At 38.4% G+C, this 23,919-nt stretch overlaps 1 protein-coding gene across 5 annotated transcripts in view; it reads right to left on the bottom strand.

Moving 5' to 3' along the window:
* The window catches only part of LOC131032649 (phospholipid-transporting ATPase 3), a 417,034-nt gene that overhangs the window by 348,615 nt on the left and 44,500 nt on the right, over positions 1 to 23,919 (bottom strand). For all 5 annotated transcript variants that reach the window (XM_057963683.2, XM_057963680.2, XM_057963682.2 and 2 more), the window contains exon 4: positions 5,215 to 5,296. In XM_057963683.2, the coding sequence (XP_057819666.1) occupies positions 5,215 to 5,296 (82 nt within the window). The remainder of the gene's footprint in view (positions 1 to 5,214; positions 5,297 to 23,919) is intronic.

The following is a 23,919-nucleotide window of genomic DNA, read 5'->3' as shown; positions in this document are numbered from 1 at the left end:
CTTCACCATCAGTATTTGACAGTATATTGGCATCACACGGAAATCAATTCTTTCCACCATATGGCGACAAATTACAAGGTACCAATGTTTCTTCATAGTACAGTATCATTGTTTACTCCCTACAAGGTGAGTTCTCAAATTACCAGAAATAAACAAACTGTAACAAGTACATGAACACGAACAACAAATATCATTCACAGAATAATTAACAGAACATTTATGGCAAAAAGATATAGCTTTGTTTCATCATGTAATGAAGAACATAGTAACAACAATATGTTCCCGGTATCATCTCCAGTACATATACCCTCGGCGGTTGGTTAAGGATGCCAACTGCCAGACAACTACCTATCCCTACAAGAACCAACAGTTCATTACATCGCCATATAACAAAACATAACTATAATTTATTTAAGCGTGGCAATTATGTCGTCTACAATCATTCGGTAAACCCTTCTTTCATCGCATGGCAATCAACCATTATACAACAACTTCATTCTCCAGTTGACATCATATGTTGGTTAAACACACCAAAATCTCTCTTTTCTGACTTTGTAAGCATTGCTTTTTGCCTTTTAAAAAATCACGAAGATGATGTGCACCATGAAGATCTTTGTGGTTTTTAAGGTCTTAATTCGGGCTTGGCGATAGGGGCTCCACCCCTCAACCCTGCCCTGTAATGCAACACTAGCATGCTCAAGCACTACCTCGGGACCCGCAAGAGGTGCTACCCCAAAACCCCACAAGGGGTGCTGCACCTAGACCCTATTGAGGGCATTGCCCCCAAAATCGCATTGCACTCATTTAATTTGCCAAGTACTCTTATGGTTCAAGTTTGCAAGGTACACTTCCAAGTTCTTGTACAAATCTCTTTTTGTAAACATTGTCATCAACCTTCCCTAATATTACTTGATATTTACTTGTCATCTGGAAGACAACTTTTTCTTTTGGGGGGGATGATGTAGTAAATGTACAATGCCTATTATTATGCTTTGATAATTTTGGTTATCTAACTATGTGTTAATTGTTCATATTAAGTGTTTGTTGGCTTCAAGTAGTTATTAGCGTCGAGTGGTTATAATCATCAATTGGTTGACAGTTGTGTTCCTCTTGGCAACTGTTGAGTCCTTTACATAGACTATGTATTGTCAAGAAAAGTAGTATGATCTAGCAAGATCATCTCGAATCCCTAGCTGACCATTTTTGGTCTTCTTCTGTAATAATTTCATGTGCGAATAAAGATATATTTTACTCTTGTATCTGGTATGCATTGTCACCTCTATTATTAATTCATGTAATTATTTTATCTGATAGAGCAGTAAACACATTAAGACAAAAACAGCAAAGGAAAAGAACAGCACTTATAAAGTTAATGCAAATAGAAGAAAAACTAGTCAGCTGCTAAGGCAAACTCAAACAAATGAAACCACTCCAAAAACATCAGAATAACCTCAAGTTGGATAGTCGAACTTAACTATCTATAGACTATTCAATATCCATCAAGATACAACAATCCCATGATAAAGATGTCACCTCCAAGCAAAACAAAATTATGAATGTCCACATCCAACAAGGCTATGGTACAGTCTCACAAGTCCTCAGTTATCAATTTCCATATTAGGTTAAGCAAGAGTCTCCAAAATGTTTTCCCATGGAAAAGACATCATGCATGTATAAATAAACTAATATGTCTGCCTTAACTCTGACATACCTTGGCATCTCACCCAAGGCAACCACTAGCTTGGTGTATTGTTGTGATAATCTAGATCTTTGAGATGGTTGAAAAAATACAAGGTCATCTGTCACAAATATTGCTCTTTAAAGAAGATGATACAATATATAGCATGAACTATAGTAGCTTCAAATCCACCAAGATGATAGCATGCAAAGCTGAAATGCTTTGGGAATTTACACTTCCAACACCACTGAAGATAATGGATACCTTCTTCAAGCTAAGTAGGTGAATTCTTAGTAGTTACAACTAAAAATTATCACTCAACACATTGTCAACGAAGTAATAACATATTCGCATGATTCTTCCCATTTTAGGGTAGGAGGCTTTTATTATAATGCATATACATGCAACAGACTCGCTAACTCCTAAGATTAAAACTTGATTGTTTCTAGATATATACAGTGATAGAAAAAGAATCAGCATTCATTAGCATTGTATAAAAGCTTCTTATATCCATATTATCCTCTTCTTTAACCATAAAAAGAAGCTCTTTGTAGCTAGCATTTACCTAAACACCATACTATTCATATACTAATGCTCAAAGCTTGCTTAAGAATCAAATATTCCTAGAAGGATCTTGCATCTTCACTCAATGCCAATAGCAATCATTATACAGTCAGCAAGAAAGTTTTAAGCCATTTGAACCATCTCTTTGTTCTTGGTTATTCTCTACACATATTCCCTGAGCAAGTGATGATCTTGATTAGAAGGCAATATCTGGAAGACTCCTCTCATAAAGTTTCCCATATTGGTCACGTTAGAAATTTCCATTTAGGAATCCTCTTTCTTTTGTGCACTCTCCAGCGGGCATCTAAAACATTCCAAATCCCATTGACCAAATACATATAATAACCGAACTTGAATGATAATTGGAAAATCTATTGATACTGAATTGGTATCCATACCACAGTCAATGCTTAGTAATGGGTGTCAAAAGCATACAACAAATTATAAGTAAAATATGAATAAGTTTCCTATTTACTGTGGCCTTGGCATCCAAACTCTAACAATAGAAGTGTGAAATATCCCCTACCGTTGTGTGACTGAATATGCAAGGAATATTGTCAAACACTAAACTGATTTCCTTCTGTTCAAGTTTTCTGTAAATATAACCTGCGTGTTATGCAGACTGGACAGCTAGTATGACTTGCGTGTTATGCAGTTTACTTGGCATTTGACTAATGAAGAATTTCAGACTTTTTAACGAGTATTAACCTGTAATGTTCCTTGCTAATTCTGATGTAAATTTCTGAGTTTTAGCCGTTGGGTATTTCATCAAACACTTGGCATGTGAACTTCAGACTTGCTGGTATGGATGATCAGACTGATATCATTTCATGTCAATGTTCTCAAAGCACAAATAATGTTGCAAGGATCTAATCTAAAGCTTCCTTTAACCCTTCCTATGCATATACACGAATCTCAAAGGGTGAAATGTGCAGTTACAGCCAACAGACATAAAGACAAACATTTGGCATGCGAACTATAAACCTTAGGAACATTGACATAAACTATTAGAGAGCTACGACTTTATTATATGCAAACTTTCCCTCACAGATAAATCAAGAGAATGCTTTGGACCCTTGTCATACAATTAGTGGTATGCTTCAGATTTATGGTATTACATCAACCACTCATATAAATGATCATTGCATGACTAATTCATAAAGAACCTGGTGGTAGCAAGTCACCTTATGCTGGAGATGAAGTAGCAAGCAATATCCACTAGATGGAGGTCCCTTGGATGCCAAAAAGAGTCCCTCTCAAAATCGCCCCTGCTGCTGATTGGTTTCAGACTGAAACAAATAATCTGCAACTCCCACGAGCTCCTTCAAACACCAAAAATCATTGCTGTCCTTTCCTAAAGTGAGCACTCCAATCAGATTATGAAGTCACTGCTCCTAGATGCACAGATAAGTATTTTTGTGGGTTATGGCAGGTCTGACCCAAAGTATCAGACCTGATATATGATTGCATTTCCCCCTAATTTAACCTCCAGATTGCTTGCTAAGAAATCGCCTCCTCTCTCCTAATATGCAGATGCAAAATGGGATGGCAGTGCACCAAGGAGCTGAAGTCTTCTTCCAAAATAGCCCATCATAAAGCAGCTGTCGAATCTGAAGATGTTTCTAGTGCAGATCATACAGTTTGCAGCCCATAATTCAAGCTTCACACCCCACGATTCCACCCAATGAATGTAGCATTCCAATTAGGAAACGAAGTAGCTGCCAATGTGGATTGCACTAAGCAAGTTGGGGGCTTCCCTTAGCCGTGGTAAGACTGAAAATGACTGAGATTAACTCAGAAGGCTGGAAGGTAGAATCAGCACCAAATAAGCATAATCAATGAAACCCTTCCATAACCAAATGTCTCCACTCACTTCACAAAATCAAACTTAGCTGAGTTGGCCTTTGGCCACAATTCAAGCACAATTGAGATGACTGAAGTATCACCTCCTCAATGCAGCCCCTCAAAAAATCTTTCACTCCATCAGTTATTCTATCAATGGGAGTTTTCGTTCCCAAAGACAATATTCTGCAGAAACCCTAGTCTCCACAAACTCCACAAAGCAAATATCAATTCCTGGCTGATTAGAAGGTAAGCTAAACCTCCTTTTATATTTTTTTAATCCATCATCTAGAAGCTTCTAGAAATAATACTAATTTAATATTATTTCACTAAGTGACTTTATGATATAATATTAAATTAAGTCACTTTTTTAAATTAATTAAATATTAAGTCATCTTTTAATTTTTAATTTATTTGATAACTTTATAAATAATTAACTTAATATTTTTTATTAAAATAATTAATTAAGCTATCCATAAGAAATATCAACAATTTGGACAACTTAACTAATTAAATTAATTAATTATCTTACTCCAAAAATGGGGACATTACAAAGTGTTCTTTATCTATATCGATATATCACAACTGACTTTAGGAAGAGTAGTGAAAATAGCAATTATAAATGTCTACTAGCAGATTTTGTAGAAAAAATAAAATCTGCAGGTCAAAATATAAATTTATAGGCATTTTTGAAAAACAGAAAGCTTTGATATATATATATATATATATATAGCTTTGATATATATATATATATATATATATCACTGCAAACTATATGTTTCACTTCTACAAAACACAGCCATATAAATTTAGTTATGTTCAATAAGTATGGAGCTGCATAGAAAATGCATATTTGGCAAGTGCAAAATGGATAAGATGGAAAGAATAAAATTTAGTTTTTAGGAAGTGATTCTTACTAGGTAGAATCCATAAGAATTTACAAACTTTGAAGAACGTTGACTTAATAGAAATAAAAAATCATTTCACCTGACTTTGACCATCCAACCAATCTCACCAACAGAAATTACTGTAAATGCTTAGGGTACATTTATTAATAATGAAATATTCATAAAAAATAAAAAATAAACATTAATAAGTCCTATTGGTAATTCATATGCCATTCAACTTACCCAATCTTCAAAGGCTTCCTTTGAAAGTGAAATGGAGAGCACCAGCACCAAAGGAAAAATATTTGTTACAGATTGTACAGCACTGCACAATATATAAAAAAACACGTGCAACATAAAAAATCTCTTCCAACAATTTTTTGAATAAAATAAGATATATTTCTTAACATGAGGATTGGAAAGAAAAGTATGATTCCCGTTTGCATTGTGATACTGAGCTCAATAGCTTCTCCATTTGAAGTACCCTTGAGCGGCTACTTTATCATATAGTGCTTCCAGTTTAACATAGTTGTCTAAACTTCTTTCCATTCCCTTTCAAATGATACTAATTTTGAATTCATTCTCGATTTAGATAATGTATTATGTTTTTGCTGATGTTTGAAAATGGAGATTTTTCATTGCTAAAAAAATCAACTAATAAAAATAACAGTGTGTCAACATAGAATTGTAAATAAAAATCTTCAAATGAATGCAACCTATACTCCAGTAATATAGTACATATGTCTATTGGAAAAGAGGTTGCATAATTCTGCTTGTGTATGCATTAGGTTTTCTTGATAGGTAAATTTTTCTTCCAGATTTCAAAACTCTACATCAAAAATAAACTTATTTTATTTTCTGTTTCTTAAATTTTCAAAAAAAACACCAGTATAAAAAAGTGATCCACTTCACAAATGTTGAATTTATCACTTATGTAAAACCAAAATAACCAACAAGATAGAAATAAACTGCACCCTAAAGGATGATTTGAACTCGAATTGCAGAAAGCACACATTAAGAAGGCGCTGCTTAGCATGTTGAAAAAACAGAGACGAATGAAACTATTAAAGCCTCACCCCTGGTAAGAAGGTTGTAAATCCTTACTCAATGCAATTAACTTCAAAATCAAGCATGAAAGTTTAGATAGGGATAAGAAAAGCTACATTCTCGTGAAATGGCACCCCATCATGTCCACTTTGATACTGTTCTATCCAATCAGTATTTGCCAAATACATATAAAAATAATCATGTACCAAATGGATGTAAAAACCCCTAATCAATTGCATAATAAAGCTGATTATTGATTGGAGAAAGATATAGAAAATATACAAATATTATAAATAAATAAATGCTCACCCATTATATCCATAATCATACAAAACCTTGAAATATAACTTTAAATGAAAAGATTTCAAGTGTGAAACTAATAGCTTGGAAGAGGGTGGTTTTAGCCAAGACACCTACTATAATATAACCGTATTGTACCTAATCCAAGTATTACTTAAATATATGGTAGAAGTTGAATGGTCATCTTGAAGATGAACTGAACTGGCATTTCATGTTGTTAAATATGTAATTTGTAACATCATTTGAATCTCACGAGAATTGGGTTTCATTTTTCACTTCCAAATTTATACATAGTCCATTTCCTGGCCTGACTTTGGTGTCAAAGCTAGGCAAATTTTCATTCGCAGTCAAAATTTATATGCTGCATTCTTTCAATCCTCCGATTCTTGCTGCAACAAATTTTCATTCCATTCTTCATTTCATTGATAGTTCCTTCTATTTTCCTTAATATGTTTTCCTAATCTCCTTCAATTTGTAAAATAATCGATATCAGCAGTAGAAGTCTTCAGGCAGCAGTCAAAAGATTGAACAAAATCTCAAGTGGAATTAACGGTCAAATAACAAGACTGACTGAAATAATCCATGAGAAAAATCATTAATGTAGTTGTAGTGCTTGAAGTGATCTCTATCCAGCCAAATGATCAATTCCTTGTAGGTGCATTTTCTTAATTCTACTGAAATTTTTTCTTCATATTTCAATTTGTTTTGCTTTCAAAATCACTAAAGTTGAACCTTCACCTCAAAAAAAGATAAAAGGTGAATAGTCTCTGTAGATTTATCTACAGTAGTCCCCAAGGTCGAGTTTGAGTTTTATATGTTTTCCTAAGGTTCGCAGCCCGCACCTTATTATTTTGAATCCCTACTTTCAACTTGGGGACATCTTTTTCCAAAATAGTAAAGCCCGCATCGGAAGGTGTCATTGTTGCCTTCACGCACTTTCAGTTCGGGGAGCACATGTTTCCGAAAGTTTTATCAGAAGGCGCCATGTGGTGATATTGTGAGATTTTGAGAAGACAAAAGGGAAAAGTTTTGCAAAAAGCCCGCCGACATGCCTTGTGTTCAAACCAGGTGAAGACTAAGAAAGACCGGTAGCTTTACTGGAGGTTGACATTTTGCAGCTAGGTGGAAGTTTTGAAGCCTTCTCAATATAGGTGGGAGGATATCTACTCCATTGGTTAATGGTCATTGTAAGAAGAAGCCAGATAGCAACGCGTGTCAAAAGGAAAGGTTTGCCTATGAAACAAAGTCCCCTGCATCCAAAGTTGTTGCAACTAAAAAGTGATGGATGACACAGGTGGCATTTTCTTTTTGAGCACATGAGGAGCTAATAATGATGTTCAGATCGATAGCAAAGATGGTTGCCACAGCCGCCATGATGATGGCTACACGTGGTGATTACGTAGGAATTTTCTATGATCGTTGTTAGAAGTTTCTAGATCTATTTAAGCTCGCAAGCATTTTCTATTAAGGGTTCGTGATCTTTTAAAAAATACCAAGACTTTGTTCCTTCTCAGACTTTCAGTTTCATTTCATTAACCAATGAAGGAAAGCATATCAAACTGTGCCTAGTTTGCCTCTTCTATGTGGTTGATTTCTTTGATGAATGATCTAAATTTCTACGTCACGGATAAGTAGAGCAATTGTGTAAAGTTCGACTCCTATGATCTCAAATTTGGCTTGATAGGTTATTGAATCATGTATCGTTATACTCTTTTGATAGCTTGTGATATTTGAGTTTGTTTTCAATTCGACGAACCAAAAGTTATAGATGAATAAGGATCTGAAGTGGATAAGGAATTTGTGTGTCTATCAAGCCTTAATAGGTGCTTCTCACAGAAGGATTTGAATATTATGTTTTGTATCTGATGACCTTATACATTTTGTTCTCTTTCTAACAATGAAGAGATAGTGGTTTTTTGTGCTTAATTTTAAGGAGTTTGCATATTTCTTTATTTCTCAATAGTGAGTTTAAAAGAGTGATGAATATTGCAACATATCACCTTAGATATAGTTTATTTCATCGTTTCTTTCTATCCCTTTTCCTCCCAAAATATTTGAAGGGTCTAAATTTTCGGAAGTTTTCTGACGAAACGCAATTAGTCCCCCATTCATCACACTTCCCGTAAGGTTGTTTTCTCATAAGTGCGAACTTTAGGGATCAACTGACTCCATCCATAAAATTGTACCGATTTCAAGGTATAAATACATTCAACAACATCCATATTTGAAACAATTCTAACCAAGGGAAAACACCTAGTTAGAATGGTCTATACAAGTTGAAAATGCGTTTATTTTCAATGACTAATGGTATGATATCTAAAAAACTATCAATTTCCAAGATAGGTGACATAGCTAGGGCACAAGAACACCAAGGAAACATCTCGCCACCACCAATGGCTATCAAGGGACGCCACCAAGATGTCACACTCAAAGAGAGAATGTTTCTAAGGCATCATCTATTTCGGGGACAACATGCAAATGCCCAACTCAATTAGCATCTCATAAATGCACAAAAATTGCCCTAGTGTCCAGTAAGTCATTTAGCTCAAAATATGCATTTAAGAAAAACATAATTTTTTAAATGTTTGTGCTGCTAACCCTAACCCTAATGGTCTATAGCCAAACCCTAAGCAATCACAAAGAAGTGAGAAAGGCTACATGACTGAGAATATTAGGATAGGTAAAGTACAAGCACCAACAAGCAAGAGCAATTTCCAGGCTTTCATTAGTTAATTGTGAGGAGAGTGAGAGCAATAGCAAGAGGAAGAGCAAGTGCCAAGTCTTGAAGGAACACTAAAAAATTATGTAGCCCTCATCATTTAGACTAGTTAGATTCTTTAGCTTCATGCTAGTTTTCTAAATGAAGAATTGGTTAGAAATAGTAAGAACTTGGTGTTGCTGCCCCTTAACCCCACCACAGGCTCCACCCCGAAACCCCTGCCATTGCCATCCCACTATCATCCCCAAATCTAAGTGCTTGGTCCCTCATTCCCTATGCACCTCCATCTTGAGGCTCCATGGAACATAGATGATATATGTGTTGGAGATTAACAATCTATTGAATCTCTAGACACAAAATTAATACAATCTAGAGACAAAAAAAATGCAAAAGACTTTGCCTTGATAAGAGTTTGTATTAATGCATAAAAATTCCATCATTCAAGGATGCAACACACCATGGGAGGCACTTGAGAAATTAAAGATTTTGTATGACTCCATTTTATAACAGCATTGAATAAGAGGATTGTAGTTGATTTTGGATGCCAACTGTTTGTATTAATGTCTATCTGCTATAGGTGCACTTTTCTCATGAGTAGGTCATATATATGCATCCGAAAATACAGAGGAATTGCATTTGCATCTTAGATTTGACTAGACATCTTAGTGATCATTTACAAGCATCCAAAACATATTTGTTACCAATCAAAACAAAAAAATCAAACTGTAACACCGAACCAGCAAGCATACAGGTTGCAAGCAAAGTGTTTGTCAAATTGTCTAAGGCAAAAAATCAGGGTTTTACATCAGATTCCGGCAAGGCATCTTACAATGGCATCAAAGCGGTTTCCTACCATCTTGCAGGGGTTGGAAATCATTGAGCTCCCACAATTGATATTAGAGTAACCAGCACTCTTGTTTTTGTTTCAGTATGGGTAAAATAAAGTCTATACAGGAACTCATGACAGAGCTCATGCAGGCCTTTCAAAACTATGATAGGGATTTAACAAGGCTTTTACAAAATCCGGAAATTTTGGATCCCTTGTTTGCAAAGAAAAAGAAAACAAACACTAATACAAATAATCTTATCAATACAAAGGAAATAATGGAAAAGAAGGTGAGCTTTGAAGAGAATGTTGACATTATTAGCACTCAAGAAGTTGTTATCAGTCATAATAATAATTCTGATTTCTATGGCAGCAGTCCTTTGCTTGAGCGTAATGATGGTGTTGATGTCATGGCAAGTGCAGAAGATGTTGTGGGAGTCACCTTGAGTATTGACAAGCAAGATGGGAGTGTCAAACATGAAGATTGCTTGGAAAATATGACATATAACAATTCTGATTTTCATGACAGCAGTGAGTTATGTTTGCATCAACATGAGACAACAGAGATTTCACAGGTGGATGATGTTTTGATGGAGTTGTCGAATGTTGGTACTCAAGATTTGGGTACTAATGATGCAATTTATGATGAAGATTCATGCCACAATGAGTCTGATTTTTCATATCAGACCTTAGAAAACAAATCAGAAAATTTATTTGATGGCAATGAATCCCAGGATCGTGAATTGGATGGACATGCAGTTGTTTTGGTATGTGTGAAGATATTGTCAAAACAACACCTTCCAACCTGCCAGTTGAGCCATTCTTTGAGGGACATAACAGCAGTACCATTGATGATATTGTGAGTGAAGTTGATAGCACTCATGATGCTGCTTATCATGAGGAGAGTGATGTCGATTCAGCCTCACTTACAGTGCAGATGTTGAATCAGAAAGCTTGTATGGGAATCATAAGCTACAAAATCCTCATCATTTGGTTGGGCAACTAAAGGTGAATGACAATATGATTGCCATAGCCATTGAGCATTCTGATGTTGCTCATCAAATGTTGGCAACTTATAATTGGAGTACTCCCGTGACAGATGAGCATTGTGATAGTGGTCTTTCACTTGCAAAGTTTCATGCACTTCAAGAGGCAATTGGAATAATGAAACAAAATTACCTACAACTACTTGCGGACAGAGATTATCTTCTCGAGTGGGATGGTATCTATTATGATGCCTTGAAGGGAAAGGAAGAGGAGGTTGATGAGCTCACTCACGAGCTTGAGGTGACTATGGATTCATTGAAGAGTGCTAAGTTGGCCTTTCAAGAGGCACAATCAAGGATAGAGGAGCTTTCTGTGGAGTTGAGGTTTGGCACAGTCTTCACGATCTACAGATACAGTTCAGGCTTCTATGGCAGCAGTTGGTGAGGAAGTTATATCTACGGATTATAGTTGTGAGCAAGTTGAGGATGTCATTACATCCATTACAGTTACAGGTGCAATTGTTACAGATGGGATGAGTGCATTGGTTAAGAGTTGCAGGGAACCACATGATACACCAAGTTCTCCTGAGGATAGTTCCATGACAAGTGATGCAGGGCAGATTATTGATAACTCTTGTGACATAGTAGTTGATTCTCCTGAGAGTTGTGTGACAATTCACAACACTACTCCATCTTCTTTACAGGAGATATGTAGAGTTAGAGTATCATCTAGTTGTGAGGTTGGTTCCTATGTTGATTTGTTCCCCTCTCCTGGAAGCAAATCATTTATTTCATCCCATGCAGCTGATTTTGATCAATAGTTTGTTGAGCCACAGAGTTGGAGGGATCAGTTGAAGGTTACAGGAGAGAAGGTTGATTGAACCTTATCTCGCTTTGACTGTATGCATAAGTATGTTAAGTACCTTCTTTGGAGAGCAGACTTTGAGGAGAGACAGTATGAAGTCTGGGCTGGTACTCATATTAGTGATTTGAGGTTCATCCGGAGTGCTTTGGATGCATTTAAATTAGAGTACCTCCACTTGTTTCATGACAGAGTGTATGCTATTGGGTATGTGGAGAGACTTGGCAGAGCATCTACACAATTAGCTTTTCAGTATCAGGGACATGAGCCATCTTTTGATTCCAGCATCGTGAGTGATGAGTCTAATGACGAGGGTGATACTCAGAACTATGTCAATCAGTCGTTGACAGAGGCTGGCAATTTTTATCAAGACGGCATGGTGAGGAGTGCGTACAGTTTTACATTTGATCCTCATGTACATGATCTATTTCAAATACACAATTCAGTGCCGCATGTGCTAGACATCTTGTATGATAGCTTGCTTTGTGCAAAAATTGGAAGGAAATGTTGTCAGTCTTTTGAGTTGCTTCCTTTTAAGGCTCATCCCCCTGCGACACCCAATGGCGAGATTAATTTGGCTCGGCAGGTTCCGTCAATTGTTCTTGTGCTGGTGTTAGAGGAGTTGTTTGGTGATATCTAGGACATTACACAGATCTTCCCTTGGGATCCAGGTGGGGGAGAGTTTTCTTTGCAGCTAAGATTGCTTGGGGACAAGCCATTTCAGGGAGGGCGGACTGTAATGTCCCCTTTTTAGCCTATTGTTTTTGGATGGTTTAACCTATTCTTGACCCTCGTAGGCTAAGGCAATTGGTTAGAGGGACTCAGTTATCGAAGTAGGAGGCTTATTCCCATCTAGAGTTCAGGTTTGGCCTTCATTGGACTCAATTCTACACACTTACTATTTATACTAAGTTAGTGGATGATTGAGAGGGAGCCTTACTATTTTTAGTAAGGCAGATGGATGCACAATGGATGCAGTGATTGACTCCCTGGTTCAGACGGGATCGAGAAATAATGAGTATTTATGGAGTTATGTTATTTTAATTATTAATAAAGTAATACTTTATTAATAATTAATCATTTAAGGCATATTATAAAGTTATCAAAGTCACTTTATGTGCAATGGGCCATGACCCTCAATTAAGTGGCTTAAAGTGCAATTAATCATTTTTAATATTTGAGGCCTATTTATTGATGCATTTGATAAAATCAAAGATAAATATAAAATATCATTTTAAATGATGTAATATCCCTTGCTAATTCTGATCCAAATTTGCTGATTAGAGGCTCAAGGAATATTGTCAAACACTTGTCTTGCAAAGTCTGTACTCGTTGTTCTTTGTTTCAGTTTGTTTGGTTTTGTTTTGATGATTGCCAATGATGATCAAATGCTTAAAAAAAATGTAAATAAGCTTAACAAATAACAGAGATGCAATGCAAGACTTCTCTTTTGTATTTCCAATGGCTTATGAAGATTGAAAATGATTGTAACTGATTCCTACAGCCAATAAGCATTTCTACAAACACTTGGCATGCATACTAGTGATTCAATATAAACTGAAATGAATAACTACAGCAAACGCATTTCATCAAACAATTTTTGTGCAACTTTGTAACTCCTTATTTTCAAATGCCAAAGCCAAGTACAATGTGCCAAACTAAATGATGTTAATATATAATGAGAAACCTAGAATGTAATGTCACTTTGCTGTTGAAAATACTTGATGGTGCGTCGGCTGGTAAGGAATTCTTCAACATATAACATTCACTAAGGCTGCACTAGCTGTGGCGTCCACCAAGATGAATAGAGGGGCACATTTTAATAGGCATTTAGGTCTGATTAAGGGCACACCTAAACCTGGTGATGAATTCTGCAGGCTGCAGCAACAATAAAATCTGATCTATAATGGCTGCAATAATGAATCTTCAGGTCTGCAGTTGATTAACCTTTATTGCTCCTCAAACCCTTGATAAAATCCTTCACTTAAACTCCACTAAAATACCTTAGTACTGTGGTGTTTACCGTAGCGCAATACTGTTCACGCCACTGTAGCAGCCAGCACAAATTTTGATATGCAAATAATTAACTCTTTAATATTCTGATCTTCAATGAAACCCTTATAAATTTCTGAACTTCTTCACCAATAAAGCACAAACGTGACCTCTGAACAAAGCCACCAATATTTGCACAATCAAAGAAAGGCTACATTCTCCAAGATTGAATTTGCAGTGAAACCCTAGGTTTCTTTTTCAAAGAATGAAATGAAATCCAAATCCCCTTTTATAATGTTTAATTTGCATTTGTCTTCATCTCCTTTGATTTACTTTAATTTCATTTCTTTATTCCGTCCTTTTTAGTGCACAACATTAATATATAAAGTATACTTTATTAAACACTTATATCTCCCCTTTAAATAACACTTTATCACTTATTATAAAGTATACTTTTAAAACATTTAAATCTCCCTTTTAAATAAAGTCCACTTAATTTATCAATGATACGCACTCAATAATTAATTATTATTAAAGTATAACTTTAATAATAATTATAACATTATCACTCCATCATTAATCATTATTTCTCAATTCCGACTGAACCTGGGAGTTGACCATTGTATCCACTGTGCAACCAACTGCCTTACTAAAAATAGTAAGGGTCCCTCTCTAACATCCACTGACTTACTATAAATAGTAAGTCCCTCAAAATGGAACCAGAAACCTCTGAATAGCCTAGCCTCAAAATATACGCACAACCTGGTGTTGTGCTTATTGCACACACACCCCTATTTCTGTGAACCCTCCCCCCCCAATTTTTGCAATCTACCCGATTGAGAAAGTCAAGGGCCACTATGAAGATTTCGAGCTTTCAAACTTATATAGCTCACTGGGATCAAAATACCCAAATTTGCTAGGCGTCAAACATTTTAACTTAAAAGCCTAATGGCTCAAAATAGCCCACAGGCCCGAAATTGCTATAACTAAGTGAGAGAGGGCATCATAACAAAACAAGCAGAAGCCCGAATTTCACCGGGTCAAAGTTCACTTAAAACTTGAGAAGCCCAAAGGTCGAGCATTTGCCTAGAATCGCGCAATTAGTCCAAGCATCCCGAAATTCGTAAGCCAAGCAAGGGGCAAATAATTCGAGTGTTTCAAGTTTTTTGCAAGATGGAAGAAGAAATTGACCCGACACAAGTTTGCACCTTTTGGTAAATAATCACGAATTCCATAAAGTGAAAGAGCAACCAAACCTAAAATCGCTCATCACGAGTTTCTCAAGAAATGGCCAAAGTTAAGTCAAACAAAAATCGCACCCTTTTGTTATAAACGTCGAGTTTACATTCAAGGGGCTTGTGCATTTCATAAACAAAGCCCGAGTTTACCAGTGCAAGGAGGAAAGTTGCCTTAAGACCTCACGCATTTCAACCAAAATATCTAAAGTTCATATAAAGCTGGGCGTTTTGAAGCAAACCCTAAGTCGCACATCCTCTCCCGAATGGCCGAGTTTGGTGTAATCTCGCATTCTAATCAGAATTCCGGAGTTTTGAAGGGGTGTTTTAAGCTCGAAAATAAATCGCACATGAGTGAAATTCGTGAATTCCAGATTCAAAATGAAAAGGGCATCTAAAACATAAAGTTAACACCTTCTACTAAAACGTCTGATTCCTTCTTGCGTAAGTCCAACTGACGATCCAGCGATCACCTTCCTTCTTTGTATCACTTCCGTCAAGCATTGAAAAAGGCTTTCCACTGATCTTCCTTGGATTCAAGAGTTCGTGTTCGCTCACCTTTCTTGTGCTTCAATTCTGTCGAGCGTGGAGGAGGGTAAAAAGTTCTAGATAATTCCTTGCGAATGTGATTATCTATGAACAACTTGATAATGATCGAGGCATGATAGTACTAGCCCTCCCTCTAGCGCCAATTCTGTTGACGCGGGAGGAGGGTGAAAAGGTCCTTAAGATTGCTCCTTGTAAATTATGAATTGATAGAATCTGGATTTTCAGGTGTTAGGCATTCATCGCGATCGGGCCCTCCTTCTTTGTATCACGATCAGGCCCTCCTTCTAGCGCCCATTCTGTTGACGCGGAGGAGGAGGGTAAAAAAAAAACGGCTTGAGATCACCTCCACAAATTTGAAATGATAGAATCTGGAGTTCGCGTATTCCGCCCTCCTAGCGCCAATTCTGTTGAGCGCAGGAGGAGGGACAAAAGTCCTGCACAATTTTAGGGCTAAGCCTTAGGGGTTTCTTTTGGATATTTTTCAAGCTGAGTCCAGTCAAATTTTGAAAGTTATTAAGCATCCTCCCGAGAATTGAGATTGAGTCGATAAGGTGAGTCTGTCAAGAAGTCAGATATGTCCCAGGTTGGGTCTAGATTCGGGAATTTTTTAGGGAAATTTCAAATTTTGTTTAAGTGTTAGCATTTTGAAGATGAAATTGTATATTCTTGCCTAGGTAAAATTTGATCAAATTTCGGAGGCAAGATGATGCCTGAAACAAAGGCAAAAGTGCTCCCGTCCCTCACTGAGGGACCAGAGCAAAAAGACTTATTGGAGCCATTCCTGGCCTTGTTTGGTCAAATTGAAACTTCAAAGGCATAGTGAAGGACGAAATGAACATGATAAAGCATCCAAACTTGATTGAAAGCAAAGAAATGATGAAGTTTTTGCCTAGAAGGTAAAAAGTGCTCCCGTCCCTCACTGAAGGACCAGAGCACTTTTCTTTATATGCACAATTTTAGACCTTCATTGGACATTAACTTCTATTCATAGCATGAAGTAAGATGAAATCTTCCCTAGCAAAGAAATTTCGAGGTGAAAAGTGAGACAATTTGGCTTAGAACGCAAAAAGTGCTCCCGTCCCTCACTGAAGGATCGTGCCACTTTTTTCAAATTTGCACTATCTTTGCAAGGCTAAGATGATTTTATGATTTGAAGAGGTTAAGGGAGGCATGTTTTGTCCATTGAATATAATTTAAGCGGATCACAAAGGAATAAATCAACCCAAATGACAAAGTGCTCCCGTCCCTCACCAAGGGACCAAGACAAAAAGTGCTCCCGTCCCTCACTGAAGGACCGTGCCACTTTTTCAAGTTTCTCTTCATTGTTCGATATTTTATGATAAAACTTGACTTGGATGGGAAAGACGAATTATGTTTTATGCCTTGGACTCAATTGAGAGGTTTAAAGAGCAAAAAGTATGCCAAAATGACAAAAAGTGCTCCCGTCCCTCACCAAGGGACCAAGACAAAGTGCTCCCGTCCCTCACTGAAGGACCATCCCACTTTTCTAAAAAAAACAAATTTCTTGCAAAGGCAAGGCAAGTTGCGTGATTGAAATGAATGAGAGAAGGCAAGATTCATCCATTGAAGATAATTTCAAAGGCTAGCAAAGGACAGATAAGCTTGTAATTGCAAAAGTGCTCCCGTCCCTCACTGAAGGACCATGCCACTTAATATGTTATCTTCCCTTTCTCGCCAATTTTGGACAAATTGAGACCAAGGCGCAAGTTTGAAAAAGTGTTTAAAATGCCTTGAAGTTGAATTGAGATGCGAGAGTTGCAAATTTTGACGACAACTGGCAAAAGTGCTCCCGTCCCTCACTGAAGGACCGTGCCACTTTTTCCAAATATGACCATTTACCTTGCATTTTGAAATGATATTTTTTACCAAGGCTCAAGATGGTGTGAAATGTGATATTCTACGCCTTGAGGGTAAATTGAAGATTAATATGATCAAGAATTCATGCAATGGACTCAAAAGTGCTCCCGTCCCTCACTGAAGGACCGTCCCACTTTTTTTTGAAAACAACAAATTCCCTTCGAGATTATGCTAAGGCAACGTTGTATGAGATGGGAAGAATCTTCTAAAGCATGGTGAACAAAGGTTTGACTTCAAAAATTGAGAATCCTAGCCTAAAAATGAAAAAGTGCTCCTGTCCCTCTCCAAGGGACCAGAGCGAAGTCATTAGCATTCTTTATTTTTGCCATATCCCAACGTTAATATCCTCCAAATCGCATTAGATGCAAAATTGCCAACTTTGGAATATTTGAAAAAATTAATTAAATTGGCATTTAATAAATTAATTTTGGGCCTCAAAAAATCGAATTTCTATTATAAAGGCATTTAAAATTAATTTTTGTGAAATAAAAAATTAAAAGTTGAGCGCACAAGGCATTATTTTGCCTTTATTTGACAAGTCGGCCTTCTTCTTGATGGTTTTATTTTTTATTTTTTAAGGCTTAATTGCTAGGTCGGCCTCATGGGTAAGTGGAAGGTGAGCGCTCTATATATTGGAGGTGTTGCTTCACAATTCAAATCATTCGATCATCCTTTCAAGTGTGAATTTGGAGAGCAATTTGAGGAGCGAAATTCATATTGAAGGCTATTGGAGAGGCGAATTTCTTGCTAGATTGGAGGATAATTTCCAGATTTTTTGAAGGCTAAAGGAGGCGTACTTCATCTAAGGGATGGCTATAAATCTTGCCCAACAAAATCCGGTCTTCTTCCTTCATTTTTCAAGGTTTTGTACTTTAATACTCAAGGGAAGGTATGAAGAATTACTTTTTTGAAGATCTCATTCAAGACTTATAGTGATCCCATTGCACTTTTGTAAAATCTAAGTCTTGAAAATCCAGTTTCCATTCATGATTAATTTGAAAATGTATAGTTCTTGATTTATCATGACTTTTTTCAAATTAATATCTTAAGTTTTACCTTTGAAAGGTCTTAAATTTCATGCTTTGAGGTTTGATGCTCAAAAGACTAACTTTAATATTTTGTGTAGGCATCAAATGGAAATCCCGGAGTTGGAAAATCAAGCCAGATCAAGGATGGTCTCCTCCAAGGGCGATCAAGCAAGGACAAGGGCGACCTCCTCCAGTCTAGCATCGACAAGGACGGCCTTCTTCGGACTAACATCATCAAGGGCGACCTCTTCCAATCCAGCATTCCAAGACGAGGTGCATCATCATCCTGCACATCAAGGACACAAGAAGTCAGAGCAAGGGTTCATTGAAGAAGCAGATAGTTCCAGATGAGTTAATTAAAGCTAGCTTCTCAACAACATCAAATTGAATATCTACCAAGCTACAAGTGTCAGACGAGGTGACATCCCAGTCATCACTTCTCCAATCGGATTGATCCACCTCAGCATGTCCAGATTCAATGTACCTAACTCATGGAAGGTGGCACAAACATCGATGTACCTACCCCAGCTATCCATTGGTCGATTTTTCCAGAGAGGACATGTGTCCAAGCAATACAATTATTTCATTGGTCAAGCATTAAATGTTATGTAATGGTTGTAACAAACCCTAATTAGGGTTTTCATTATTGAATCTTGGCCATTGATCTCAAATTGATCTTAGCCATCGAATTGTATTGTGGGCACTATATAAGCCCCGACTTTTCATTTGTAAAAATAGTTAGAAAATAGTTGGAAGCAGTTAGAAGACAGATAGAGAGTAGTTAGAAGGTGATTAGCTAGTTGATAGAATAGCAATTAGAGTAGAGTAGAGAGAGAAGGCAAAGATTGTTGCCAAGATGTTGTTGTAAAAGACTTGTAACTTCATTGAAGAAATGGTGAAATTTATGGGTCGATTCAACAATTTGCATGGTCTCTATACTTCTCGTATTTGATTTCATGTTATTAGATGAGTGGAAGAAATGTGCTTGATTGATGGTGGAATTCGTATATCCATACTACTAGCAGTTTGTTGATTGCAGACTTGCCTTGTGTAGTCAACTGGAATCATTCAGCTTAAGCTTAACTTCAATTGTCGCTTCTTCATTGATATGCATCAACCTGATGGTGTCTATACCTGCAATGATGATTTGAACATCATAAAGCTTTCCTTCGAAGATCGCACTAACCTTGTGGAGATGGTCCTGGGATGTCAAAACAAGACTTAGTTAGAATTTCATCAAAGATCATTCATTGCTCTTACATTCTTAGTGTTAGGATTAGATCCTTTCCTCGCCCTCATCTTTTTTCTTTTTTTTAAATCAAAGCTGGTAAAATCCTGTGTTCCAGCAATATTCAAAGCAGATCAGGCGTTCAATCATCAAGTGTAAGTCCCCTTGTGATTCCAGCAAATCACATCATACCACAGAGAGCTTATCCACACGTAGAGACCCTACATACAAGAACCTTGAAGTCATCCCGATTGAACCTTTTCGCGACATCTTCAGCATTCGGAGGCTTTATTCAAGAGAGGATAAGGTACCCTTGGGTATTTTATTCTGTGTTTGATAGTGTACAAAATACACGTCAACACGTCCATGTTCCATCCGTATGGCAAACTACTGGAGGTGTGCGTATGGCTCCCTCTACTGACTGTACCACCCCTATAGATGTGTGTGCGGTTGTGTCCTTCGGCTGTACTATCCCCCCAACGGCCAGTGCAACCTGGGGCAAGGACACTCAAACTAGTGCCCATGGGGATCCTTCGAGAACTTTTTGGAATAACACACTGACTGGGGTGACATCTAACTTTGGGGCTGCAAATTTTACCCGTGATATAGTTTTCTCTTGCGCCGTGGGCCATTCTACCTCTTTCCCTCCTTCTGGCTGCACTTCCACCCCTTCTACTTCTTCAACTTCATCCGAGTCTACATTGTGCGGTGCTATCTAGAACCCCTCTTCACCGCTCTGACTCTCCAAATCTTTCGTTTCTTCCTCTTCCCCTTTGGTATCATCATTGGAACTTTCCTCTTCTACTTCTCGTTTCCTCTTCTTCCTAGCCGGTTGGGTGGCGTCACCACTACCAAGTGTGTCCAAATGTACCCAGTAGTACATAGCAGGTTTATTCGGTTCTACTCTTCCCTGCGACTGAAACCTCCCCCACTTCTCGGAGGGTACCTGCGTACGAACAACTTCCAGGAACAAGTTGATGGTGTGGTGGCACATGTAGAACATTTTATGTTCCAGGGCAAGAAAGTCATTAATCCTATCCAAGAGCAGTTGCGCCCTATTATATACATGACCCAGTTTGAGCCCATTCATGAGACTTATCATCCAAATGGCTATGTCTGAAGCCCTGCTTGCCCCTGTCAACATGCTCTTCACCAGATCCATCAGCATCCACCTGTCATGAGTGGCAATGAAGGAACGTTTCAGTCCTCGACTGTTGCTGCTAGCCCACAAACTCTTCCATTCTGCAGGAGTCAAATTGCTATGACACACCAACTTCAGCAGAAAATCTTTTCGTTTCTTGGTCATTTTGGTGGTTGGTTTTGTCGCCTACTCCCCCCTCTCTGGTATTCCAAGTACCCTTCGAAAGTCACCAGGCTTGAAGGAAACCGTGATAGTGCAGACTTGGTACTCTATTATAGATTTTTGTCTACAAGGGTCATAGCTGGCCACCATGGTTCGGAGAACTAGCTCGAAATCTTTTATGTTAAAGGTTGGCATTTGAATGGCGTGGTTTACCTCGGCCTTCCTAAGAGAGTATATCAGTGCATGGTCCGGAGGGGTTTCAGCCCACCAGCTGCGGCATTCACTCCCTATGACACTTTCAAATGTCAAGGTTTCTACCATCACTTTCTCCTGTTGGTCTCGCTGGATTCTTGGCCTTACTTTGGCCTTCTTAGTACTACTGTTGCCTGGTTTTCCTGTCGCCGTCATTGTTGTGTTCTTAGAATTCTGTTTTTTTCCTTTGTCTTTTTCTTGCCCCCAGTCGTTACTATAACGGTCCGAATTTTTTGTTCGGCTGGGATCACCCCAACACGTCTTCACCATACTAGTGCCACCAAATCCTCCTTCACCATACGGACTCCTTCCTCTGGTAGGAACTGTACGACTGCCAACAAATTCTTCTCCAATTCGCTCAACTAATGCAGTACGGACTCCTTCCAACTCTGCACGAATACCCGAAAAAAATTTCCTCATGTCTTCATGCCTCGTACGATATCCTGTCACTACCGTACGATCTTCTTCTGGTCGTCCTCCAAGTTGGATGTTTTGTACGGACTCGTACGGCTGATATGCAACCCTGCCAAGCTGGTCACCTCGTACGGAACCGTACGTGGTCTTGTCTAGCCCATACGATGCTGAGTTTACCGGATGTCAAGGTAATTCGTACGGCACTCCTCTGTCACCCTCCCCCGACCGTACTTGGCCATACGGATTGTTTGTTGTGTTTACAAGCTCGTACTTTGTCATGGATGATGTTCGTACAGTTATTTCCTCCATCATTGACCTCCTTCGTATGGACCCGTACGACAATTCCCTGCACTTCAATGTACCTCGTACTAGGTCGTACGACCACCTTTGTTGATAATGTCGTTTAGCTTGCACCATCCATGTGATTCCGTACGGCAATCACTGGGATGATGGTAAGGTATCGTACGACTGCCTTCGGCTTTCTAGAATTCACACTCCCTCCTCTTCTTTGCTGCTCAGTTGGTTTGGACTAAACGACAAGGCTAATTTATAAAGTTTTTTCTCCTTCAAAATTAGGGTTGCTAAAACATATTTTATTATTTTTTTATAAAATAACTTTTGTTTTGCCTTAGTCAATTTCCCTTTTTTCAACTTTAATATTTCTCCCCTTTCTTTTAATATTTCCCTAATTTCAAACCCTTGCCTTTTAATTTTTAATACTTGCCTTGCTTTTTCTGTCTTCAATATTCCTCTTTTGAAATTTTTTTTTAATATTTTTACTTGGCAAGACTTTTTAAAATGTAGCCTTCGTACCTTTAATTTACCGTGGAGCTTGTCAATTTGCTTCTTCTGGTTGTTTTTCTGTCGCCTCCTTATACCACCTGTTCTTCCAGAGCTCGTATTGTCTTCTTTTGTTTTCACAACTTGGCTTTTTGCACCCGACGTTTCACCCTTTTCCCCAGTGTTATTCTATTGTAGATTCCTTCCTCCCTTCTCTTCTTGTTCGGTCCTTCGCCGACATCACTCCTATTACCTAGGTCCTGCATTTTCCTTTTCACCCCAGTGGGATCTCCCTGAGGTCTTACTTTGATCTCCGAGCCATGCAGCCATGCACATACCTGCGGTAGTCTCCTATAACACTCCTCAGGGAAACACATGCCCACATATTCCAAGTCCCATATTTTGTCCACCAATGGTGTCGATCCCACCCCTTTATAACTTCCATCTATGTACCGACCTCCATACTACTGGTACCATGTCACTTTCTCGCCATCCACCTACGGTGGGCCCGCGAGGTTAGGGATCACCCGGTAGAGTGCATTGGGGCCTGCTTCTTGCTCGCCAGGTCGTGATGCTATCACAAACAAGTCTTCAGCTTTTAGTACCATTTTCAGACATGGTCCCAAGGTTGCACCGTACTCCTCCAAGTCTACCTCCTCCTCCAAGTCGACTGGCTCCTCTTCCTTCTCAACGAATTCCGTCTTCCGTTTAGCCTCTACTTCTTCGTCAATGTCGTACGCAATATAGCCTTCGCGGAATCCTTCGTATGGAGCTCTCTTCCTCCAATGCCCTGTGATCCTCATCCATACCGCCGGATCACCGAAGTAGGCATTTTGTAAGGTGCTTGTGAATTCTGGGTATTGCGATGCCTTCAACTTGTTTGGGCACGAATCTTTCTTCTATGAATGTGAGCGGCTTAGCCCAATTTTCATCACGTCTATAGGGTCCTGCAGCAACCACAAGATCTTACTCTAATTCCTTACTTCTTCCAATGGTCCAGTCTCCCTTTGTGGCATATCCCAACATGTTGATTGATAGGACCGGTTTATCACGTTCCCGATATAGTTTCAACTTCAAGCCGTTGACAGGGTCGCGAATTGGATTATCATCCAGGGTGGAAAGTTTTACTGCTCCATTCTTCCCCACTTCCCTGATCTTATAGGGCCCCAACCAACGATCTTTGAACTTCCCAGTACGAAATTCATTGCGGCCATTATACTTGAGGACCAACTGTCCAGGACAAAAGTTTGTCTGTCGGAGATGTTTGTCATGCCAGTACTTCCGCCAACGTCGGGCCACTTTCGTCGCCCATTGTGCCATCATCCGGTGTTCATCTAACTTGGTGAGGTTCATAAGTCGGGCATTCAAACTCTCCACATCTCCCAACTGGTTGTCAACAGCAATTCGTAGGCTTGGTATGGTGTACTCTGCTGATACCACCGCCTCTTAGCAGTACATGAGCTGGAACGATGTATGGCTCGTGGTCACCTTGTACGTGGTACGGTACGCCCATAGTACCGCTGGCAAACGTTCATCCCAATCCTCCTGT

This window comes from Cryptomeria japonica, chromosome 11 (assembly GCF_030272615.1).
Source record: "Cryptomeria japonica chromosome 11, Sugi_1.0, whole genome shotgun sequence".
In the NCBI taxonomy this organism is placed as follows: domain Eukaryota; kingdom Viridiplantae; phylum Streptophyta; class Pinopsida; order Cupressales; family Cupressaceae; genus Cryptomeria; species Cryptomeria japonica.
Note: the sequence above shows the minus strand (reverse complement) of the source record. Positions and strands in the feature narration are given on the sequence as shown.